We start from the raw sequence: 23,179 nt of genomic DNA on the forward strand, positions 1-23,179 counted from the left end.
GAAAAGAGACAGACAAAGAAGCTCTTTGTTCCTGTTCTTCCTCACGCTTCTTTTTATATAGGAGATGAGTGCAGAACATCATCTTGACACACACACACAGGTTATCTCGAGTCAGCTGTGTATCACTGTAGCATCATTAGCTGTGTTCCTGTGTTGTTGATGCATTTTAAATATTTAATAGGCCACTTCCACAGCAGCAGCAGCAGCAGCATCTTCTCAACCAGCAAACAAAGCAGAGATGTTTCTGTATACATCCTCGAATAACAACGAAGAGCAACAACAGGGGCAAATCTGGGTAATATAGGAAATGATTTCTCTTTCTTTTCAGTCAGGAACAAGTTTGATTTCATGTCTCGGAGAGCATTTACCATTTATGTATTTAATAGCCACGATCTGACTGGTAAACTCAGCTTGACTGTAATGAGATATGCTTCCATCTTTTTTGTTTCCTGTTTAGGTTCATGTGGATGTTACATTTTGAACTAATGAACAGGGAGATAAAAAATATATATATATATATATTTATTATTCAGTCTCTCATTTCTGCTGGTATTGTTTTCACATTGTGAGTCTGTTTGTGTGTGTCATACAGACAAAATGTGGTCCTGGAGCCACCACATTGGCTAACTGCAGCAAAGACAAAACTAGGGCTGCAACAACTATTTATTATCATGACCAGTTAATTAGTCGATTTTAGGTCAAAAAACAGTGAAGAGGGCTGATGAATATTCATGATAAAGCCCAAGTATAGTTTTCACCATTGCATAAATGGAAACAAGCGCCATCATTTTGAGATGCAAGAAAAGTAAATATTTAGCTTTCTTTTTTAATGAATAAGAACGGGATGAATAATTAATTTGGGGGTTAAATGTAAGGTACAGTTTCATTTAAATTTGTTGTCTGAAGAGTCCAAATTTAGATGCAGGAGACAAAAACAGTTATGACAGCTGAAGGTGAGTGCAACAACAAGGAACATTAAGTAAAGGACAGGTTATATAAGCATTCAGGTGGCTGCAAACAGGATGAACATGTTGGTCCATGGAGTTACCCTTCTTTCAGCACTGCAGTGTGTGTGAATATGACAGGGCGGAGGGTTGGGCAGACAGCTGCCTGCTCTGTATGGTTGGAATTAGTGCATTGAGCTAAATGTTACCATTAAGATGATAATATGCCAGCTATAACAGACTGCTCAGTTTGTTCAGTATTTGCTATGTTCAAAAAAATGTTGTTTTGGTGTAGTAGCATGCCAGAATTTGGTAGTTAGCTCAAACCATCAAAGGTATTTTGGCCATAAACCAAAACATCATGCGAGGGGTTGTTATTAATGTGTTGTGTGCTGGCGGCATGGTGGTGCAGTGGTTAGCCAGGTGGACTTTTCTGTGCCAAATGGGTCTATCTGAGTACTCAGGCTTCCTCACACAGTCCAAATACATGCAGTTTAGGGTAACTGGCAATTCTAATTTGACTACAGTGTGAGTGTGAATGATTGTATTTAATGGCAGAAATGGGTCTCAAAAATGTTTAGAGGGGGGGGCAGCAAAAGTATAGAAAAGTAAGTGTTTCTAAAAAGAAACAGCTGCAGGAACATTTTACAGCTAATTAGGTTAACTGACTACAGGTCAGTAACATGACTGCATCTCAGAGAAAGGAGAGTTTCTCAGAAGTAAAGATGGGCAGAAGTTCTACGAAAAGAAACATAGCTTATTGCCTGCAGTGCATTTATCATCAAAACATTCAGAGAATCTGGAGAAATCTCCGCGCACAAGGAACAAGGCCGAAAATCAACATTGGATGCCCGTAATGTTCGGGCCCTCAGGCAGTACTGCATTAAAAATAGGTATGATTCTGCCATGTGGTCCTCACTGTATGGACTCAGGAACACTTCCAGAAATCATCGTCTGAGAACACAGTTCACCATGCCATCCACAAATGTGGGTTAAAACTCTATCATGCAAAGAAGAAGCCATATGTGAAGATAATTCAGGAACTAATTCACTGAGTACCTGAGACTCTGCCGAGATGCTTGGTTTATGCACCTGTGAATGGAAGTGATTGGAAGACCTGAATTCAATGATATGGATGGGTGAATAATTACTTTTGGTATATAGCTGTCTGTCTTTCAGTCGGTGTAGATAGATAGATAGATAGATAGATAGATAGATAGATAGATAGATAGATAGATAGATAGATAGATAGATAGATAGATAGATAGATAGATAGATAGATAGATAGATAGATAGATAGATAGATAGATAGATAGATAGATAGATAGATACTTTTGAAACTGGCATCACTCTGACCTTTTTTCCCCCACTTCCTGTGGCTTTTAGACATGAGAAACACATAAACAGTTCACACGTGTAAATAAAGCAACCTTATACTTTCTGTGCTCTGCCGAAATAAAACTATATTGCACCAGACTCATGACAAACATTGCGATTGTGATATATTGTCCTATGTGACAAAACATCCCAGTGTCATGTTGCTGTGGAAGTCATTTCATGCTGAAGTCATTTATCTACATAAAGTAAATGAGTTAAACCAAAGAATAAATTAAACTAAGCAAAAAGTAAAATAAAACTACACAACATGTGAGTCCACATTAAACATGTAAGAGGAGAGTTTAAAACTACACGACATGAGCTGAAGTGAGGCCTGTCCAGTGTGCGTGTGAAGATGAGACCCGACTGCACGTCAGAACAGTTTGGCTTGGCAGCCACAGATTTTCTGTTTAATTAATGAACCTTTTACTGCGTCACCAACTACTCGTGCGCTCTTTGGCCTGCAGCACGAGACAGTAAAATACTGAGCTGTGTGTGTGTGTGTGTGTGTGTGTGTGTGTGTGTGTGTGTGTGTGTGTGTGTGTGTGTGTGTGTGTGTGTGTGTGTGTCTTCAGGCTATGTGAATGGGTGAAGGGGTTTAGGAGAAATCAATGGCATGGGTGTCATAAAAGGAGCATTTCTGGGGGGATTGGGAGCATATGCTGCAGCCTGAGGTCTCGTTCCTAACCCTGGAACCCTCGTTAGGCTGAAAAGTAATGATTAAAGCAATTGGCCTCTCATCCTTCACAGATGCACCAGAAAAAAAGTTAAAATCTTTTAGGCTTCTTCTAAACTCTTAGATACAAATGTTTGAACAGCTGCACTCACACGCCGTCACTTCTGCTTTGGTCGTGCATGTGTTATTAAAACTTAATTAGGTGTGTTTAATTTTCTCTCTGTTCTGTCTCAGGGAATCTTTGAACCAAACGTACATTTCTCTGATCTCTTCACAAACACTAATAAAACAAATTACACAACATGCCACGACAGAGATACACTGCATGGGAATGTAAACACACACACACACACACACACACGCACGCACATTCGACCTGCTGGCTCTTGTTTGTAGTTTAATTAAGATCTCTGTGTGATTGTGAGACATCCCTGAGAGTCTAATAGTCATATTTACTCTGTCTGCATAGAGTATGTTTGTGTTGACTAGAAGAAAAGGAGCTGCGCTATAGTTCTATAGTTATCCGCCTGCTCATTGCATAATCAAACATTAATTCCTCATTATGTTGTAAGTACCAGCATGTCTTGGCTGTATGAGCTGTAAAATGTAAATGAATGTCAGTGTAATGTTTTGCATCTTTTAGACTTTTTTCATAAAAGATGTTTTGACTTGTAGCAGGAAAAGCATGTTTTGTTTTTGAGGATCTGTTATGACCATTAAGTATTGTTATAAGCCAAAGAACTGATGCATACTGGATATCAAGGCATTTGAATTACTCCATTTAAATATCTGTGTGTTTCCTGCTATTACATTTCAAAATCAGAGAAAAATTCCATCCATCCATTTTCTTCCGCTTATCCAGTTTAGGGTTGCAGAGGTTGCTGAACATATCCCAGCTGTCATAAGGTGAAAGGCAGGATCCCCCATCAAACGAGCTTAATTAAAATTTTTTTTTTTTTTTTTTGCACCTATAGATATCGGTACTACAAGTGCACACTTACAGTAAAAAAATGTCCTGCTGATTTTAGTGTTGCATTATGATGCAGTAATCACAGCAGGAGTGAACTACGGTAAATCATAAGCATCTTTCTGAGGTTTCAGGTACATTTCATGCTAGCTGTCCAACAGTAATTCCACTGTGGAAAAGAAAAGTTTGAGAGAACTCTGCTGTTGACTTTGAAAGAGTTCTGGCAACTTGAATGTTCTTGTTCGCCGAATTAATCAGAATACTTTATCGGGCCCAGTGGGAAATTGTTTCATTATTTAAAATATAAATACAAGAGATATAAAATATAAACTCTATATAAAACAATATAGGAAAAAACAGCTAAAAGTAAGGCACTCAGTGTGGAATGTTAAAGTCAAATTAAATATTCCAAAGTTAAAACAATACTATATACAGTACAGACAGCATCATAAGGAGGAGCTATAAAGTTTGATGGCCACGGGTATGATTTGGCATGCTGTGATGCATCAAGCTTGAATGAGTCATTTGAGCTGGAGGGTGTGTGAAGGATTCATGTGAGGTTAACTATAAATTTTAGGGTTTGGCACAGATTTTATGTCAGACACCGTTCCTCGCGCAACCCTCCCATTTAGGACCAGCAGTCGCTTAGGCAAAAGGTGGTAACTACATTAACCTTAAAGGATATTTATGTAGCTGTAATTGTATCAAAGGAATGACAAATAGATGAGAAGATACAGCTGAAAGTTAGCTAAAACATCACGTGTTTCCACAGTGTGCGGGTTAGAGTCCTTACTGCTTCCATAGGAATTAAAAGGGTAAGCAGCAGCCAGGTGCTGCTGATCAAATGCACTTGATTAACTGATCACCAGCAAGTGTGAGCACCTCTATAAAAATGGAGGTTTTGGCAGTTTTGCTGGTCTGGAGCGTTCATGTGTGTGTTAACACAATGCCAAGGACTGACAGAGATTTACAATTATATTCAACATTTTCTTATGCTTCATGAGTAACTTTGTATTTCTTACTTTCAAATGTTTGGTGTAAAAAGTTTCAGCAATAAAACAAAAGAAAATGAAGTTCTGTGGAGTTTTCTGTCACTGATAGCTCTGCCATACACTATAGATCCTGACATGTGTTGCATAAGGCCTGGTAAAGTAGGCTAGAATATTTTAAGGAGCCATGTTGGTTGTATGTCTGCACAATTAGTGGAAATCACCAGAGGAGGCAAAAGTACTGACATTCTGTACTTAAGTAGAAGTACAAGTACTTGTGTTAAAAAATACTTTAGTAAAAGTCGAAGTACTGGTTCAACTTCTCTACTTAAGTAAAAGTAAAAAAGTACAGGCTCTGAAATGTACTCAAAGTAAGAAAGTAAAAGTAGTTCTTTGGAGGATGTTTCTACCTGCTATTTTTGTGTAAAACTAACCGAACCTCATTATATATTATTGTAATAATATAAAATAATATTACATGAGAATACAAATGTTATTCCAATCTAAATTTTAATCCTAATGAGTGCTCTCAGCTTGAATCTGTTATGTAGGACACAAACTGTGAAAGTGAATTTAAACACAGCTCTGTTCTCTGTGTCCTCCATAGTAGAGGGTGACTGTGTCTCCACCTAAACACCAACATGAGGATACTCAGGGGTTACAGTGGGATTCAGAAGGTGGAGGAACCCTAAGATCAGCTGTAGTGACTCTGCATGGGGAGAAGAATCACAACTTTCTACTGTGAGCTGCAGTAAATGATGTTGGTGTGCAGGCTGTGATCAGCTGACCTGCTGCTGCTGCTCTGAGGTTTACTGCTCTGTGTGGATGAAGTGAACTCACAAAGATGTAACCCAGTATTTCACAGCTCTCTGAGCTGATCTCCATCCCCTACACTGATAGCATACAGGCTGTAGAAATGTTGGATTCAGTGAATGAATCTCAGCATCAGCAGCTTTGATTCAAACTTATCTCTGCTGCACTGATGTAACCTGTAACTGTGACCATGAACACAGCCTCTGTGCACCAACACAGAGCTTTACTGTAGTAAGTACAACAAGCTAACCTATTTATTACACACTAAACTGCAGTATTTTCATAGAATCTCTGAATTACACAAAGTCAGCATACTTCAGTTTGTTTTCACTCCTAACCTTTAATTCTAACCTCTCTTCTTCCTCTCCTGTCCTCTTTCTCCATCTCTGAGTGAACTTCTCTCTCTTTGCTCTCCCTGAAATACAGCAGCTCTTCTTTTAGCTAGCAGACACACTGTGTGACAAACTGCACACACTTTGTGTGTTTGCTGATATTTGTTGAGCATTTAGAAACGTTGCATTTACCTGCCACACGTTACTCCCTTCATGCTCGCTCCTCTTCAGTAGCGCTAGCTAAGCTGTTTATGTGCCGCAGCGCAACTTACGGACTCGGTCCGGCCCGATTATAGCGCTATAAATGATACATTAATTATATGGGTTTGCGTATTTAATCCCTTTGTACGAGATAAGCCGGCGATGGAGGATACGCCAGTACGATTGTCTCTTATGTGTTATTATTCCTCCGTTTAGGCTCAGATCGTTTGATGTTTGAGGCGCACTGACCGGAAATAAAAACTTCTCTCTGACGTGTTAAAAAGTAACGAGTCTGTTTGAAAATGTAAGAAGTAGAAAGTACCGATACTTGTGTAAAAATGTAGGGAGTAAAAGTAAAAAGTACTCAGAAAAATAAAGTACAGATACCTAAAAAATCTACTTAAGTACAGTAACGAAGTATTTGTACTTCGTTACTTCCCACCTCTGCAAATCACCCATAATTTCTAAAGCAACATAACATATTTTAGTTTTCCTGCAGGATTTGGGGATTACTGTAGGAATTCTTTTTCAAACAAAGCACACGCACTGTCTGTCCGCCCCCTCTTTATGCTCTCCTTCCCTCTTCCCACTTCTCACATAAGGATCCTATAAAGTTACTGCGGTCCGAACTAGACGCATGCGCGGTGGCAGCCCCGAGTAGCGTGTGTAGTAGTATTATTATTGTGAATGGGGGGATGGAGGTGTGGGTATGGGGTAGAGTGGAATTGGGATGGGGGTGGGTGAGGGGGGCGGTATTTTCGGTGTACAGTCACAAGAGCGACTCGGCGGAGCCAGGAAGTAGACTGTTGATGCCTTCAAGTACTTTCTAAACTGTAGTAAATTTGATCTTTGACAGCTGCGCTAACGAGCTGCCAAAATAAGAAAAAGAAGAGGAAAAAGGCAAGAGTTCTGTTATTATATCAGAAACTGAAGGAGGAATTGCAACAAACGGCTACTTGTACTCTTATCTTTTATAATGATGTCTAGTATTAATGATTGTTTCTTTTTATGTCCTATTTATTTAATTTTAACTCCAGGCATAACGCATTTTGTGGCAGCTACAAAAAAAAGCATTTTGAACGTTTGCTGTATCATGCTGATACATGAACGAATATGTAAATTATGCCACACACCAGACAAATATTTCCTGCGCTCCTAGGGCTAAAACAGCTTTGTTCTCTGGGATTCATTGCATTAATTATAGTCGCAACTTTTCAGGCTTAAGCTGCTTTCTTTTTGTGCTTCACGCAATATCTGTGTCTCAAATACCTTTTAACCCACTGATAATCGGTAGGCCCACTTAGAAAAAGTACTTGAAAGTTGCAGGTAGACTTGAGACACAGATCGAGAGCGCTCATTTGTTGCCACTTGCTTGAGATCAGACGCTCGAGAGAGAGAGAGGTAGAGAGAGGTAGGAGAGAGAGAAAGAGAGAGAGAGAGAGGGAGAGGGAGGGAGAGCTACACGGTCAAACTGAGCTTTATCTATCGCTGTGGGTCACTTAACAAGAGCCATTTGGAGCCAGAGGCGACCCGGAGCGCGCAGGAGCCGCAGGCAGAGGCAGATCATCAGTGTATGAGCAGCAGTCATAATCACATAGAACAGTAGTTCAGAGCGCATTGCTCCACACAGGGAAGAAGAAAAAACACACACACACACACACAGACAGAAAGACACGGAAGAGAAGTGAGTGAAAGAGAGGCTGAGTGAGGGACGGACGGCAACGCACAGTTTAACTTCTACTCTGCGCTGCGGAATAATTAAAAAGAGGCGAAAAAGTGAAACTCAAGTGGCCGCAAAGTGTTGGTGAAGATGCCGCGGGTAGTCCCGGACCAGAGGAGCAAGTTTGAGAATGAGGAGTTTTTCCGCAAGTTGAGCAGGGAGTGTGAGGTGAGTCTGCTGCGCTTCTACACACTCTGTGAGACGGCGGAAATAAAGAGAGAAAGAAGGCTCGTTAGAGGAGAAACGCATACTGGCGGGTGAATGGTTTAAAACTTCACATAGGTTTACTTGATTCATTTGATCACTTCAGTAGTTGAATAAAATAAAAGATGCTTTATAATTTGCTTAGCCTTGCGAAATTGCTTTGGTATTTTGCGTTTTTATTTTTCTGTCCTTATTTAATGGCCCTAATGGATTTATTTGTGGGATCGCGCTTGGATGAATAGATCTTTTCTTCTTTTTTTTCTCTTTTTTTGATGTGAAAAGCACAACATGGAGACTTATTTTAATGATTTATTTCGCCTGAAATCAAAATTCCTTTGGCTTATCTTCAAATTGCAGCTTAATGAGTATCAGTCACTCCCATTTAGTGGTGATGCCAAATCAAATTCAACTGTATGTAACATATATGTGGGTATATCTGTGCTATTCTTTTCTCTGCAGATTAAATATACTGGTTTCAGAGACCGGCCCCATGAGGAGAGACAAGCTCGGTTCCAGAATGCCTGCAGGGATGGACGGTCAGAAGTGGTGAGTATGAATAAAAAAAATTATTTATTTTTTTCTTCTGAGAAAACAACAAGATTTGGAATGCAGTCATATTTACCAGATATCTGATACAAAGAGTGAAAGAAGTGCAATCTGCAAGTGTGAGGATCTCAAGCTTTCATTTTTTAACAAACACACTGATGTGGATATGATGTATAGTGGATGGTGTGTCTTATCTGCTCTATTATGAATGAGACAGATATATAATATATTTAAAAGTCACACTTAAGACACTAATATAAAATACGTTGAAACACTTTCTAGTACCATTAACCTCCCAATTAAAAAACACACACACACACACAAAAACTGATCCTTATTTTGAGAATACTGTGATCGAGCCGCTTTGTGCGTGCAAGCGCTGCATGTGCTGATGTTTTGATGTGTCCCTGCACCAGGAAGTAGACCTGTTATCAGACATGCAGACCCACCAGACTTTACTTCACTTGCAGACTTCTTTCTTCTGTATTCTGCAGCTGCAGTCATCACTGTCACACACGTTATCACGCAGGCACTTCATGGTCACAGCGAACACTGCAAGCGGGTGTAATTTGGGGCCTTAAACCTGTCACTTAAAGTGAACCTCACCTGCCTTGTCTAATGCTGTTATTTACAGGAGCAAGACAACAGTAATAATACAAATAAATATCCACTGGTGATGAGTGATCAATTTCTCTCTTTTTTTTTTAAATGATCAAATTATTTATTAGTTGGCAGATTAACTGGCAATTAGATTATAATTATTTTAGTTGTGTAGGTTCACTTCTATGCTCTGTAGTCGGCTGTGGTAATGTGTCAGACTGATTTATACCAAAGGTTTTTTTAGTTTTTTTGTTATTTATTTTTGCCTATGGAGGAGCAGCCTGTGGGTAGTTGCTACAGCAGGAGGTGGTGTGTGGCAACAGTGAGCTGAGTCTGTCATCCGTCCATTTCCCAGCTTCATTCCGCTCTTCAAACGCATCCAGTCAAACATCCAGTTTGGAAATGGATGCCTCCCAAAAGCAAATGGAGTAATGAGACTGGGCTTACTCATACTGAACTCTTTTGTCTTAAGAGAAGACCTCAGTGTCACTGCACCACAGTGTAAAATATAGTGCAATACAGGTAAAACGCCAGCATTCTGAAGGGAACAATAGTCAGTATACCGCTCGCTGTGTTGGACTCATGCAGTCTAAGGAGCATTTTAATATTCCATCCATCCATTCATTTTCTTTCACTTATCCTTTTCAGGGTTGCAGGGCACTGTAATATTATTGAGTCAAATAAGTACATGTGAGATGAATTTTGGGAAATAAAAAGTACAGTATAACCCTTTGAAATGTTGAAGTCTGTACCGTACTTCAACAGTAATACAAAGCAGTGTGGTAATAGAAATGTATCTGTATCTTCACTTCTGTGGAAAAAGTGATTAAGCTCTCTCCTTATACTGTAATAAGTGCAAATAAACCCATGCGACCCTTTTTTGTTTTCTTTCAACAAAAAAAACAAAAAAAAAAACAGGAGGCAACGTTTTTGATGAGTAGCTTATAACATTAAAGCAAGTCCAGACACATTCATGTTCTAATTATGTGATTAGTGCACACTCACAGTGTGAAATCTGTTTAAAACTTTCTAAATCATGCCTTCAATAAAAGGTGAGGTCAGGCAAAAAAGCCCTCAGGCTACTGGCACTGACACACACACCGCACAAACACAGAGCAACTTCTGCCGTCTTAGTCATCCTCGTGGTATTTTTCACAAACATGCTGTCATCATCGCGGGACGGGGCAGCGGGGTGAGGCTGAAGGGTGCAGGGCATCTAGTTTTACCATCTTTTAGTGGGACGTGTTGCGTCTGTCTGTCTGTCCTCACTGTATTTATAAGCCTCTTCTGCTGTGAGAATTGATGGCCACGGTTCTAATGGTTTGACGGCAGCTGTGACATCATGCTGCTGATTTATCTATCAGCCAGACACCGCTAAAGACCTCCTGCTATTTTAATGGTCAGTGTGAACAACTATTAGACACAATGCGAGTCAAATGTGCTGTCAAGGATGGCCTTTTATGGATGAGACAGATTACAGGATCACAAACTCTGAACTATGGTGGATTTGTTAGTACTTATGGACTTTTTGAGTTTTCCTCCACTTGGAAATGTCTTTTGTTTATGGTTGATTCATTTTAAAGTTTGACCTCCAGTGTGCAAATCAAAATACAAGATGCGTTTGTAGCTTGTCTAAGGGCTCTAAGAATGCATCCAACATGAGCGTTAACGTGTAGCTTCCAGTAAAGAGAATAGTCTTTTCACTGAGGCCGTACTCAGGCAATTTGCATGTTTGTCAGCTCTGGTACAGTCAACCAATTAACTTTAAAAAAAAAAATTAAAAATCCAACCAAAGAATTTTCCTATGCCATAAACATGTCTGAAAGTGTTTGTCTTTGATGTTTACCCTCAAAGAGAAAAACTTTTAATGGTTTTGTTTTTCAGTGTCATAATTTAAACTTTTTTTTTTTTAAAGTAAAATCAGATGTGCAGCATGTTTTTATATTTAAACACCTCTTAAAGAAACACGCATATAGAATGTAAAATAATGCAGATTTATATTGTATTTAAACTCATACTCACTCCTGTGCATTATTATCCTGATATGCACTTACATATTGGGAGAAATGAAATTAGGCATGTGCGTACTTAGAGGAATTTCACTTACACACACACACACACACACACGTGCGCATGCATCGATGTGTGGCTCGAAATGCAAGGCAACTCTGAAATGTTCAGGATTGATCTGATAAATGGGACAATAATTCAAAGTAAATTATCTTCAGCTCAGCTCATTAGAGATGAGTCGCTTTCTAAACTACTATTGATTTTCATGCTATGCTGCTCCCTCTTTCTGCTTCTGTCTCTCTCTCCGTGCGTGATCACCTCCTTTCATTGGTCCTTATACTTCTCTTCACCTCTTCATCTCGCTTCCATTTCCTCTTCCCCTCTTTGTCTGACTGTCTTTACCACCGTTGTCCTGTTTCCCCTAATTTCTCTGACTCTCTTTCTCCTCCACTTCTTCTTCTTGCATTTTTTTTTTGTTTCTGCTCCTTTGTCTCAGTTTCCCTCCATCTCTCTTTCTGCCTCCCCTTCCCTCTTTTTTCTCTCCAGCGGTAGTAGGCAGCAAATTAGTATCAGATGGTTGTAATCCAATACTTAAAATACAGCAGAAATGATGACTCGGGTGTTCTCTGAGCTTTCTGCTCCCTTCATTTCGCTCTCCTCCACTCCATGTTGCTCTGCCCTTCTTCTCTTTCATTCAGTTTTCTCTCACTTTCTGATGAGGGACAGATTTGAAAGGGTGCATAATTCATATGCTTCCAGTTTCAGTCGCATCACTAATGCCCTTAGTATTGATCTGTCTCAGCAAACACAACGCATCTCAAACACACACAAAGACAATAGACACACACACGCTCAGATTCGCATTAAAAAAACAGACATTTTCTAACCTAATTTTCTGCCTTTCTGTTATTCATTGCTTTCTGACTGCAACAGAGAAATGCATTTTATTGATTTTCGTTTTATCTGTGCTCCCGTATGTGTATGTGCAGGTACGTGTGCATATTTTGAGTGGAGTACATCCCATTAGAGCAAGAAGCTGTTTTACAGAAATCAGAAAATAAGAAACACTGGAGCATGATGTGATTATATGTTTGTGAGGAGAGTGGGCCAGTGTTTCAGTTCAGCTTTTGTTCTAAGATGAGAGCGGTTAGACCACGAAGAGACGGAGAGGCAAAAGAGGGGGGGGGGGGTTAAGAAAAAGGAGGAAAAGAGCAACTTTGATGCATCAATCTTAAACATTTCTTAAACCAAATAACACATTTTATGTGCAAAAACTACTTAAAATCAGTATTTCAAAGTCCCGATTTTTGTGTGATTTGATTTACTTTGTATTTTTGCAAATTTGTATTGCATTTCTTTTTAAGAAAAACAAGTTTATTCATAAAAAAAAAAAGAAAAAGCTCAGTTCATTGGCTGATTATTTACTATAATGCAACAGTTGAACTGTTTGGTAAATGGCAGTATGTTTCTAACTCCAAACCTCTAGTTTGTAATGAAGGCCTTGAGTCATAAATTTGCAGTTTCAAGGCCGGTTTCTTCACCTTCTTGAATCATGTGTGTCACTTTTTTAAATTTAGTTTCAAGGCCAAAGCAGAGATACAACAGTAAGGTCAAGTAGACACAGTTTTACAGAGGTGACAAAGCCACAGAACACATTTTACCAGCTGTGTAATATCCTCCTATGTATCAACTAACTTTTCCAGTGTGTTCTCACTCCAAAGTCATCTCATTTTACTCCCTTTACACTCCTTGAGTGCTATTCTTTTAATGTGTAGCCTGATAAAATTCAATAGAAGTCACTCAACAAATGAAATGGATTGGATGCCTGCATGGGGATAGCAGACAAAATTGTTAACTGTAACTGAAGTAGCCAAGCAGATGGTTTGTCTTGTAGTGTGAGTTTAACATTGTGAAAGTGCATGTTATAAGCCAAACTTTTTAAAATCAACCCAAGTAGTTTTGTTGCTTGTCTAACCAAAGACATAAGAAAAGGAAAAAGTCAAAAGTGAAAGTAAAAGTAAAATGAAAGTGTGAACACAGCAGTCCCAAACGGGAGCCCCTGTCTTTACAGTTATTGTTCTCCCATGGCAGGAAAATGATATACTGGTGTGTACACTGGTGTTAACATTGTCTTAATGTGTGACAGCAGAAGGTTATGAGCAAGCATAAAAGTGGATACCAAATATAAAGTCTGTCTAAAGCGTGTGCAGCTTTACAAACACTGGCCACTGCAGTGTCAGTGACCACTGGTACGTTTGTTAGAATATTTCGAGGTCTGACTTCCCACAGTGGTGAGAAAAAAAATGTAAATAAAAATGTCATACAGCTTTAAGATGATCTTGTTTGGACTCTACAACTGACTTTATGCTCTTTCCATTTCTCCACAGGCCTTTGTAGCGACAGGTACCAACCTCTCTCTCCAGTTCTTTCCAGCCAACCTCCACGGAGATCAGAGGCAGGTTCCTACAAGGGAATACGTCGACTTCGAAAGGGAGACAGGAAGGGTAGGATGAGTGAAGGATGCACACCCACCAGCTCATACACACACTTTTCTCTCCCTCTCATTACCTGTTACTTAGGTAATGTAGTCTGAATTTCAGCAGTCAGTGTGCCAACAGCGACAGGGGTACTGTTCATACTGTTTGCACCTTTAATCATCCAAACAGTTTTTGGCAAAACCTCTTTAGGTTTGAAAACATATGTTCAGTCATGTGGGCTTGATTCATATAACTTCACTGTCACATTTGACATTGTGAAACTTTTACAGAAAAGAAATAGAGAAATGCATAGATCTGTGTGTCTGCCCCTTTGCTTTCAGTTCCTCTTTTATTCAAGAAATGAAAACGCCAACGCAAAGTCCAAAAAAAAAAGACTCGTGTGAATCTTTGAACCAACGTGTCTTTAACACACCTGTATCGGGACACTGGAGTAGTGTATGTTGACATCTAACAAGTTCAAGCCAATAACACAAATTGATTTGGGTGTCGGGGTGTGTGTGCGTGCATGTACCCACAATCAACTTAAAGGCATCAATGAGAGTGTAACCAGCTTTGTTTGTTGCAAAGATAAGCCTTTAAACGAACCAGTGTGGGCTGATTGCGACGCTGTGAACAGGATCGCGGCGATGATCTCGTTCACAGAGGTGAAATCACTGCTGAGTTTTTGTGTCTCACAACAGCACATTGGTGAAAATCTTGTTTGCTAAGTAGATCTTTTTTAGCATCAAAGAAGAAGTTAAACAACTTAAAGAGCTCAAAAGATGTTAGTTTGCTGCTGTTGCCAAAGTGATATCCACAGTTCAGTACACTGGTGCTGCCATGTTTATGTGTATGTTAATTGTGTCCCCTGGCGCCAAGCCTGGACTCTTCGTGTGTGTGTGTGTGTGTGTGTGTGTGTGTGTGTGTGTGTGTGTGTGTGTGTGTGTGTGTGTGTCAGAAGACCCTCCACGGACACTGGCCAGCTGAAATGAATGCCGGCTGGCGGCTCATTAAAAATGCATCCTGGGGAATCGATGGACCTCCATGCCCCAAGGCTGACGGGCTAATCTCACATTGTTAATTATTTAACACAAGTGCCCTGATGGTTGGGAACGCACGCGTGTGTGTGTGTGTGTGCTTGTGTGTGCTTGTGTTAATGGTACTTAGCATTTTGCAGAGAGTTTGTGTTTAGTGCCAGGCAAAAGAAAGCTTGCGTATTTCTGAGACAGAGTGTGTCTGCGTGTGCGTGTAAGACAATATCCTCTTCTTTGTCACCTTAACGGTGCTCACAGATCTATGAAGTTTTAATGAGGTTAGGACTTGTCAGTGAAAAGCAGCTCAACAGTTGTTTTGTAGCGCTGAAGCCAAGCCCTCTCTCTCTTCCCTGCTCTCGAAGAACTAAAAATTTTGATGAACATGCTGACAGTGTGGTATTTTACTTCATATTCATGTTTCAAACTGAAAAACAACAGCCATTCTGCTCACAATCCGGATCAATGACATTCTCTTTTCATGCTGCTCCAAACAAAAGACACAAGTATTAGGTTTCAGTCTTTTATGTAATATTAATTTCCATTCAAAAAAAAAAAAAAATACAGGCGAGTGCAGCCTGTGGTTTCCTGAGTGCAGTGTGCTGTACCGAGAAATATTCTTCAGAAGAAAGTGGACAACTTCACTCTGTTGTATCAAAGCAGAGCCTTTAATTGTGTACTCGGTGTACAATTTCTGCAGTGTTGCTCTACCAAGATCCCATCTTTAGTTTCGTGCACACAAGCACACACTCACACCCTGCCTCCTGATCCCACTGGACCTCCCTGCAGAATACAAATGTCAGGCCGGGCCAGAGATCTTGTATACGTTGCAACTTCTTTTCTTAATTACTGTCACAGCTTACCCACACACAGAAATCCGATGCTTGGGGATAGTTGGGATTTTTAACTGCTTGCAAAATAATTCATACAAACTAAAACTTAGAAGATCTAATTACTGTGCCGCGTAATTTCAGACATAAATGTGATTGCACTTTTGCCTATTATCTTTCTTTTAGTTCTCCTGTTCTTTTCTCCGTTTGTTATTCTTTTGATTTTATGTTAACATCCACATTGTATCACGTTTTTCACTGTGTCAGCTGGGATTAGCTCCAGCTCGCTGGGTCCCTAAGTTGGATCAACTGTAAAGAAAATGGATCCATCCATCCCTCAGTCCCTTCATCCCTCTGTCTGCTCCCCCTATTTTTTGCATACATCCTCGCTCCCACTGTGGGTTTCAACCCCCCACTCCTTTACTCACTCTCATCCTCACTCCATCCGCTCTACCCCTCCATTTCTCCCCTTTTCCCGCCTTCATTTCCAAACACTGACGGTGCCAAACCAAAAGAGTGGCACAGCCAGGTTAAACTTGGCGACTGAACACAATATGTGTGTGTGTGTGTGTGTGAGTGCGCGCGCGCGTGTGTGTGTGTGTGTGTGTGTGTGTGTGTGTGTGTGTGTGGGTGTGTGTGTGCGTGTGTGAGAAAGAGAGAGAGGCAGAGAGTGCAGAAGCACAGGCTCTCTGTTTTGCTGCAGGCTAATGGGAGCCAGCTGTGGAGGAGGTTAATTTTAGTGCTAGCTGCTAACTTGCTAGCAAGCCTTAACCCTGTTTTAAACATGAACTGTAGCAACAGCAGCTGGTTTACCAACAGCTTCATATGAAACAGACTACCGCACGTTTTTCATTTTAGAGTTTTAGGGCACTAACTGTGTCAAAATCTCTCGAGTGAGTATATTTTGGCGTGGCTTTGCTAGTGCCATGCTTTGCACAGTAATGATCTGTTTGGATCAGTCGAGCCTCATTAACACCTGATAACTAGTTGAGTGGACCTGATGACATTTCTAAACAAATGTTGGCTACCTGCTTAACAAGTGTTAAGCTCAGTGATGATTGAGCTATATTGCTCTCATCTGCATATAGTGGATTATTTCTCTGCAACAATCATTGACGTGATAAGATTGAAACACAGGTGTAAAAATATATATGGGATATTTCATAAACTCAGCAAATTGCAGATACAGCTTTTCCTCAACAGAGGCAGAGTATGGAAGGTTAAAACTATAATAAAAACTTGTTAGGTTTAGGGGCTTTTCAGGATTGTTTCACTCAAACTGCCTGTGGGGTACCACCTTTTTCATTATGTTTCAATTAAATTTATACTAAAGCATCAAGGTGAAGGTGCCTTAACGCAGTTCCGCTATGCTGGTGGCAGGTTGGGCCCACTTTCGCCTTCATAAGTGCCTTAATTCATCATGGCATTGATTCAGTGAGGTGTTGGAAACATTCCTCAGAGCTCTTAGTTCATATTGACATAATAGCACACAGTTGCTGTAGATTTGTGAGATACACACCTATCATGTGAATCTCCTGTTCCATCACATCACGAAGGTGCTCTTTTCGATTCAGATGTGATGACTGTGGAGTCCATTTAAGTGCAGTTTCCTCAATTTCTTGTTCTTAGTTGACAGGAGTGGCACCTGGTATGGTCTTCTGCTACTGTAGCCCATCTGCTTCAGGGTTTGGTGTGTTGTGCATTCAACGATGCTCTTCTTGTTGTAACAAGCGGATGTTTGAGTTAGTGTTGCCTTCCTATCAGACGAAAGTAGTCTGGCCGTTCTCCTCTGACTGCTCCCATCAACAAGGCAATTTCACCCAAAGAACTGCTTCTGACTGGATGTTTTTTTGGACCATTCTCTGTGAACCCCAGAGATGACTGTGCAGAAAAATCCCAGTAGATCAGCAGTTGCTTTCATTGTTTGTCTGCAGTTTTATGTGGTACAACAAGTGTACACTGAGATTTTCTTTTCTTTTGGTTAGCGTCAGCTGCCGGTGTCTGTTAAAAGCACTTTGAGTTAATCAGATCAGTAAAGGTCCTGCTTACAACTGAAACAAACTTCAAGCAGATTTTAAAGGATTATCAGGTAATGATTTATTATTAGTTTGTCACTTAAGTATGACTGACAGCTTGCATTACACACAGCAATTAACTCCACTTTTAAAATTAAAACGTACCACAAATATGTCACACACCCAGCTTCGGGACCTTACGTTTTCTCTGTTTGTTCCTCTCTGTGCCGCATGATTAGATACCATTATTAAACCTGCAGATAAAAGTTGTTCCAGATCAACAGCAGTCAGTAGAAAATATGTCAAATATGAACGCAGCTGATGATACACTGAATAAGTATTTTATTTTACCACTGCAGCTCTGCACCAAGAGCAAATGGATGACTTTTGAGTCATTGACAGTCTTGTCGTTCTAAAAATGTTGACCTTTTCAATTCAGATGCACAAAAGTGGTACAATTCAGCTGTTGCAGAAGGCGGACATTTCATATGTAGTCAATGGCAGAGTTATACTGTACACAGCAATGTGTTGAGTGTATTTAATTGTTTCTGCATCAGGTTCTCTGGATAGAGAATGAGGACACAGAGGTTTTCTGATTCTTATTAAATTTGTCATCAGGATGATGACAGTGTTACAGTTTTGTCAGATTAAGTCTTCCTGGTGTCTTTTCTGTGCGCTCCAACCTAAGAAGTTGCTTTCAAAGCATCAGAAAGATAATGAAAAAGTTCTCCCAGATGGCAGTGATCTCTCTGACACACACAAACCCCCTGAAATCATTTCTTATCTGACGCCTCTGCTGCCCTCTAATTTATTCATCAGCTTTAAGCCTCCAGGACTCTCTCTGTCACAGCAGCATCAAGTGTGCGTGCATGTGTGCGTGCGCAGAGTGTGGTATTATGTTTCCCTCTGAACGGAAGCTGTGCCATCGGTGCGTGACTTGTCAGTGACATCATCAAAGCCAGACCACTAATTGGTTCCCTCTGCTACTGCTTCTCTCCATCCAACTCTGTGTGTGTGTGTGTGTGTGTGAGTGTGTGTGTGTGTGTGTGTGTGAGTGTGTGTGTGTGTGTGTGTGTGTGTGTGTGTGTGTGTGTGTGTGTGTGTGTGTGAGTGTGCGCACACATTTGTCTTTTACATCTCAGACATCCAGAGCGGCTTTCCCGTTCATTTTAATGGAGCTTGTTTAATTGAAATAAGTTAAAATAAACTTTGATCTGGGCTTCACAGAGACGTGCGTGCGCCACAAAAACCTCTTCCCCACACACATCCATGTGCATCTCCTCCCACAGAGTATCATATTTCCTGCTCAAGGGCTCAGATCAATGACCACACCCACTCCCACAATGCACTTTTCTGTCTAGTGTCTTCTGTTTGTATGCTCTTTGTGTGTGTCCCAGTGTTTTATGTTAGCATCTTGTCTTTGTGTTTGAGTGAATCTCTCTTTCTGGAATCAGAAAGACTCCGGGTCAGACAGAGAGCCGTGGAGAGGGAGGTCAGTCTGGTGTGAAATCCAGCGTGAGCATGTCAGCCTCATTCCTCCCTTCTTAGTCCTTCTCTTCCAGTAAATGTGTGCTGACTGGACTACAGTTCACCTGTGTGTTTCAGTTCCCGTGAGACCCAGATGTCCTCACACGGTGGAAACATGTATTTTCTTGTTCCTGTTGCTCTTTTTTTTTATTGTTTTCTTGCCTTGTTGTAAGGGCAAAGATATTCAGCCTATTCAGTGGAACTGTTTTATACGTAATGTGACACAGATTACAGTGTCCGTAACTATTACGTTTCTTTTACTGTACTTCTGAAAACTGAAATTTGAACGTTTCATCTGATTTCTGACATTATTCGTTGCTCCCATTTCAACACATCAAGGAAAGAATTCACTTCTGTACATTTTATTCATCCACAATTCACTTTCAAAACGAGAACAAAGGTTAATTTGTCCAGCTCTTTTGTGATGGTCGCTGCAACTCGCTAAGCCTTCGTTACACTGACAAATACAGCTGGTATTTAAGAAATCTCAACAGCCGCATCAATAACAATTAAACTATGAACTGACACAAAAATGTCAAAGAGCTCTCTGAATCACCATCCTCATAAAAGACACATTAATTAACTTAAAGTGATTTTATTTTTTTTCAATGTTTTCTGCGTGCTCAAACTCACATGTTGGCTTCCTCAGCTGAAACTCAACCTTCAAAGCTTTCAGAAACCTTTTAAAAAAATGTTTTAATGGTTGTATGTAGAAAACTCAAAGCACTTTGGTCTTTGTCCAATTGCAAAGAAGTCATGTAGACTTCTCACCAATGCTACATCGTTTCCCCGGTTAACGTACCAAACGTCAGTCTTCATCGCCAAAACGAAGAAGACTTTCCTTTCATTTATATACCAATCTACATGGAAAAAGGAAAAAATATTGAGAACAAAAGTTAACATTGGCTGAGCTGTGGCTTCACATTAAAACCTGATGAACAGGATTAGCTGCAAGTTGTGCCTCTCGTGGATCAGTTTAGTGGTAACAATGTTTCTCCACAAGAAAAATAACCAGTGATGTTTAAAAAATCATTTAAAAACACTTAAATTGTTCTGATGGTACTTTAAGAATCTACATACACTCCATTCAAATTAATGTGTCCAAACTTTTGTCTCGTACTATAAATCATTTTCTTATTTGGGTTCTATCCCCGCACCCCTGCTTGGCTGTCACCTGAGTTGATCCATTTTTGCCAAAACCAAACATGCTGATAATAATGTAATGAGAACAGTGAGCTACAACTAAACCAGAAGAGAAATGATTTGATTCCTGGAACAATAGCTGAGTAAAGCTAGTCAGCTATAGAGCGCAAATCACAGGACACAGGAAATGAACCTTCGTCGCCACTGTTTTGTTCTTCCAAACATTTGTCATTTGGCCTCCTCTGTATGTCCAGTTTTTCTTCAAGCCTTCCTCGATCGAAGAAAAAAAATGATTGGTTTGGAAATGTGTAATCATGTCAGGCACAGTGCGTCTGAAACATATTTGGCAATGCAAACTGAGTTGGTGCTTGTCGGCACGTGTAGAGTTTTTGGAAAAATATTTAGTACGAGCTTTAATCTGAGCCTCTTCCCTTCTCCTGCCCTCTCTGGTTTTGTAACTTTATCTCCAGCATGTGTGAGGATTTGCATGATATTTCCATGAAAGCCATAGGAACATACCATGGTTTCTGTCCCACTGGTGCACACAGAAAGGACTTTGCATAGCAATGATGCACGTATGTGTCTACAGGCAGTTAGAGATTCAGACTGGGGCAAGGCCAATTCACTCACAATAGAGGCACAAACTGCCAGGAACAATTGTTTTGCAATACAAAGATATGACCTGTAAAGGTTTCAGTATTTGAGTTCCCTGACGACTGAAAAAATGAGCCCCGTGAATCAGTTTGTACAAAGAGTGGACTAAATAAACACTGAATTAAAAAAAAAAAAAAGATTTTCTCTTCTCCACGTTTTGGAAAGATGTGGATTCGTGGTCAGTTTGTAGTGTTTGTTTGTCTTCACCTTCCTCTCACATCTGTCTCATATCATTTAGATGTAAGCTCCCCACTCATAGTCTTATTTGACATCATCGCAGATGACCTGGTAGTTACTGTTTGTCATGTGATGTGTGAGTGTGTGCGTGTGTCCCATTTTGTTTTGCAGTCCTTATAATTACAGGGTGGGAAAGCAGAAGAAGAGAGAGTGGTCATGCAGTAGAAGAGTACCGTACTATTATACTTCTGTTGCTTTAGCAGGTGTGTGTGCCTGTGTGTGTGTGTAAGAGAGACCGAGACAATAGGCCTGAAGACGTTAGGCTGTATTCAGCTGGGGATTAGAAACAGAAGGCCAGCAACGTGCTTTATCTACACCTGCTGCTGTCACACCTGGCACACACACACACACACACACACACACACACACACACACACACACACACACACTTGCTTCTACTTACTCCCTGCAGATATCAGATATATCATTTTACTCTTTGAGGTGAAAACAGTCATTTAAATATAACAGTTCAAAGCATTATAATAATTTCTGACACACCTGTACTTTGTATGCAACATGTTTACTGATCAACCGATGTTACCGAATGCAATTTTACTGTTTCTGTATGGTTTGAATTTGACTCATCCACTTTATATAAACACTGGTCATAGTTTGCTCATCATTTATAGTCTTCCAAGTGTGAGCCAGAATTAACCTTTGCTAAGTTATCAGCTAAGACTAGATACACTGTATTCACTCATCTGCCTTCACACGCATACGAACTTGAGTGGCATCTCGTTCTTAATCCACAGGTTTAATGTAATGTCGCCCCACCCTTTGCAGCTATAACAGCTTCAACTCTTCTGGGAAGGTTTTCCACAGGTTTAGGAGTGTTTATGGGAATTTTTCACCATTCTTCCAGAAGCACATTTATGAGGTCAGACACTGAGTTTGGACAAGAAGACCTGGCTCACAGTCTCCACTCTGATTCATCCTAAAGATGTTCTGTCAGGTTGAGGTCAGGAGTCTGTGCAGACCAGTCAAGTTCTTCCACACCAGACTTGCTCATCCATGTCTTTGCTTTACTTTACTGTACTTTACTTTACTTTATTCATTCTTAAAGCAACTGCAACAAAGTGCTGTACAATGAAAAAGAGCAAAAATAATAAGAAGAACAATAATAAAACAGCAAATACAAAATTAATAAGATCTCAAAGTATACTAAAAGCCAGTGAATAAAAATGTATCTTTAAAGTTTTAAAAGTTGACAATGACGGGGCACTCCTGATATGTAAAGGGAGATTGTTCCATAAAATAGGGGCAGCAGTGCTACAAGCTCTATCGCCTCTGAGCTTTAACTTAGATCTCGGGACCTCAAGTAGCAGCTGATCAGCTGATCTGAGGCAGCGAGTTGGGAGATAAGGAGTAATTAGCTCAGACAGGTACGATGGAGCTAGACCATGGAGACATTTGAACACAAATAAAAGAATTTTAAAACAGACTCTGTAGTGAACTGGTAGCCAGTGTAGAGAAGCCAAAACATGGACTTTGCTTTGTGCACTGGTGTGCAGTCATGTTGAAACAGGAAGGGGTCATCCCCAAACTGTCCCCACAAAGTTGGGAGCATGAAATTTTCCAAAATGTCTTGGTATGCTGAAGCATTAAGAGTTCCTTTCACTGGAATTAACTCCTGAAAAACAACCCCACAAATTAAATGGAAAGGTGATTTTAAAATAAAAAAAATCACCCATATATACGGTAGTTGTTATGAAGTTGGAAATTAGCTCTGGGAAGTGAAACAGTCTTTTTTGCACCAGGCTATAAATATATTGATATTTTTGTTAAGGTTTGGGGTCTGTGACTCACTTTTGTAGCCAGCCTCAAGTGTCCATTAGAGGAACTGCAGTTTTTGGCACTTCCGTGTTGGCTTCATTTTACAGCTCTGG

The 23,179-nt window shown here is 40.2% G+C and overlaps 1 protein-coding gene across 4 annotated transcripts in view; it reads left to right on the plus strand.

The window, feature by feature from the left end:
* Positions 1-7,733: 7,733 nt before the first annotated feature.
* cbfb (core-binding factor subunit beta) overlaps positions 7,734-23,179 on the plus strand; it is a 34,888-nt gene continuing 19,442 nt past the window's right edge. For 2 of the 4 annotated variants that reach the window (XM_030732036.1, XM_030732033.1), the window contains exons 1-3: positions 7,735-8,187; positions 8,683-8,769; positions 13,767-13,883. In XM_030732036.1, coding sequence (XP_030587896.1) covers positions 8,110-8,187; positions 8,683-8,769; positions 13,767-13,883 — 282 coding nt within the window. In that variant the 5' untranslated portion in view covers positions 7,735-8,109. Of the gene's footprint in view, positions 8,188-8,682; positions 8,770-13,766; positions 13,884-23,179 lie in introns of all 4 variants that reach the window. The other 2 variants (XM_030732034.1, XM_030732035.1) reach the window with 2 other exon arrangements.

This window comes from Archocentrus centrarchus, chromosome 6 (genome assembly GCF_007364275.1).
Source record: "Archocentrus centrarchus isolate MPI-CPG fArcCen1 chromosome 6, fArcCen1, whole genome shotgun sequence".
Classification (NCBI taxonomy): domain Eukaryota; kingdom Metazoa; phylum Chordata; class Actinopteri; order Cichliformes; family Cichlidae; genus Archocentrus; species Archocentrus centrarchus.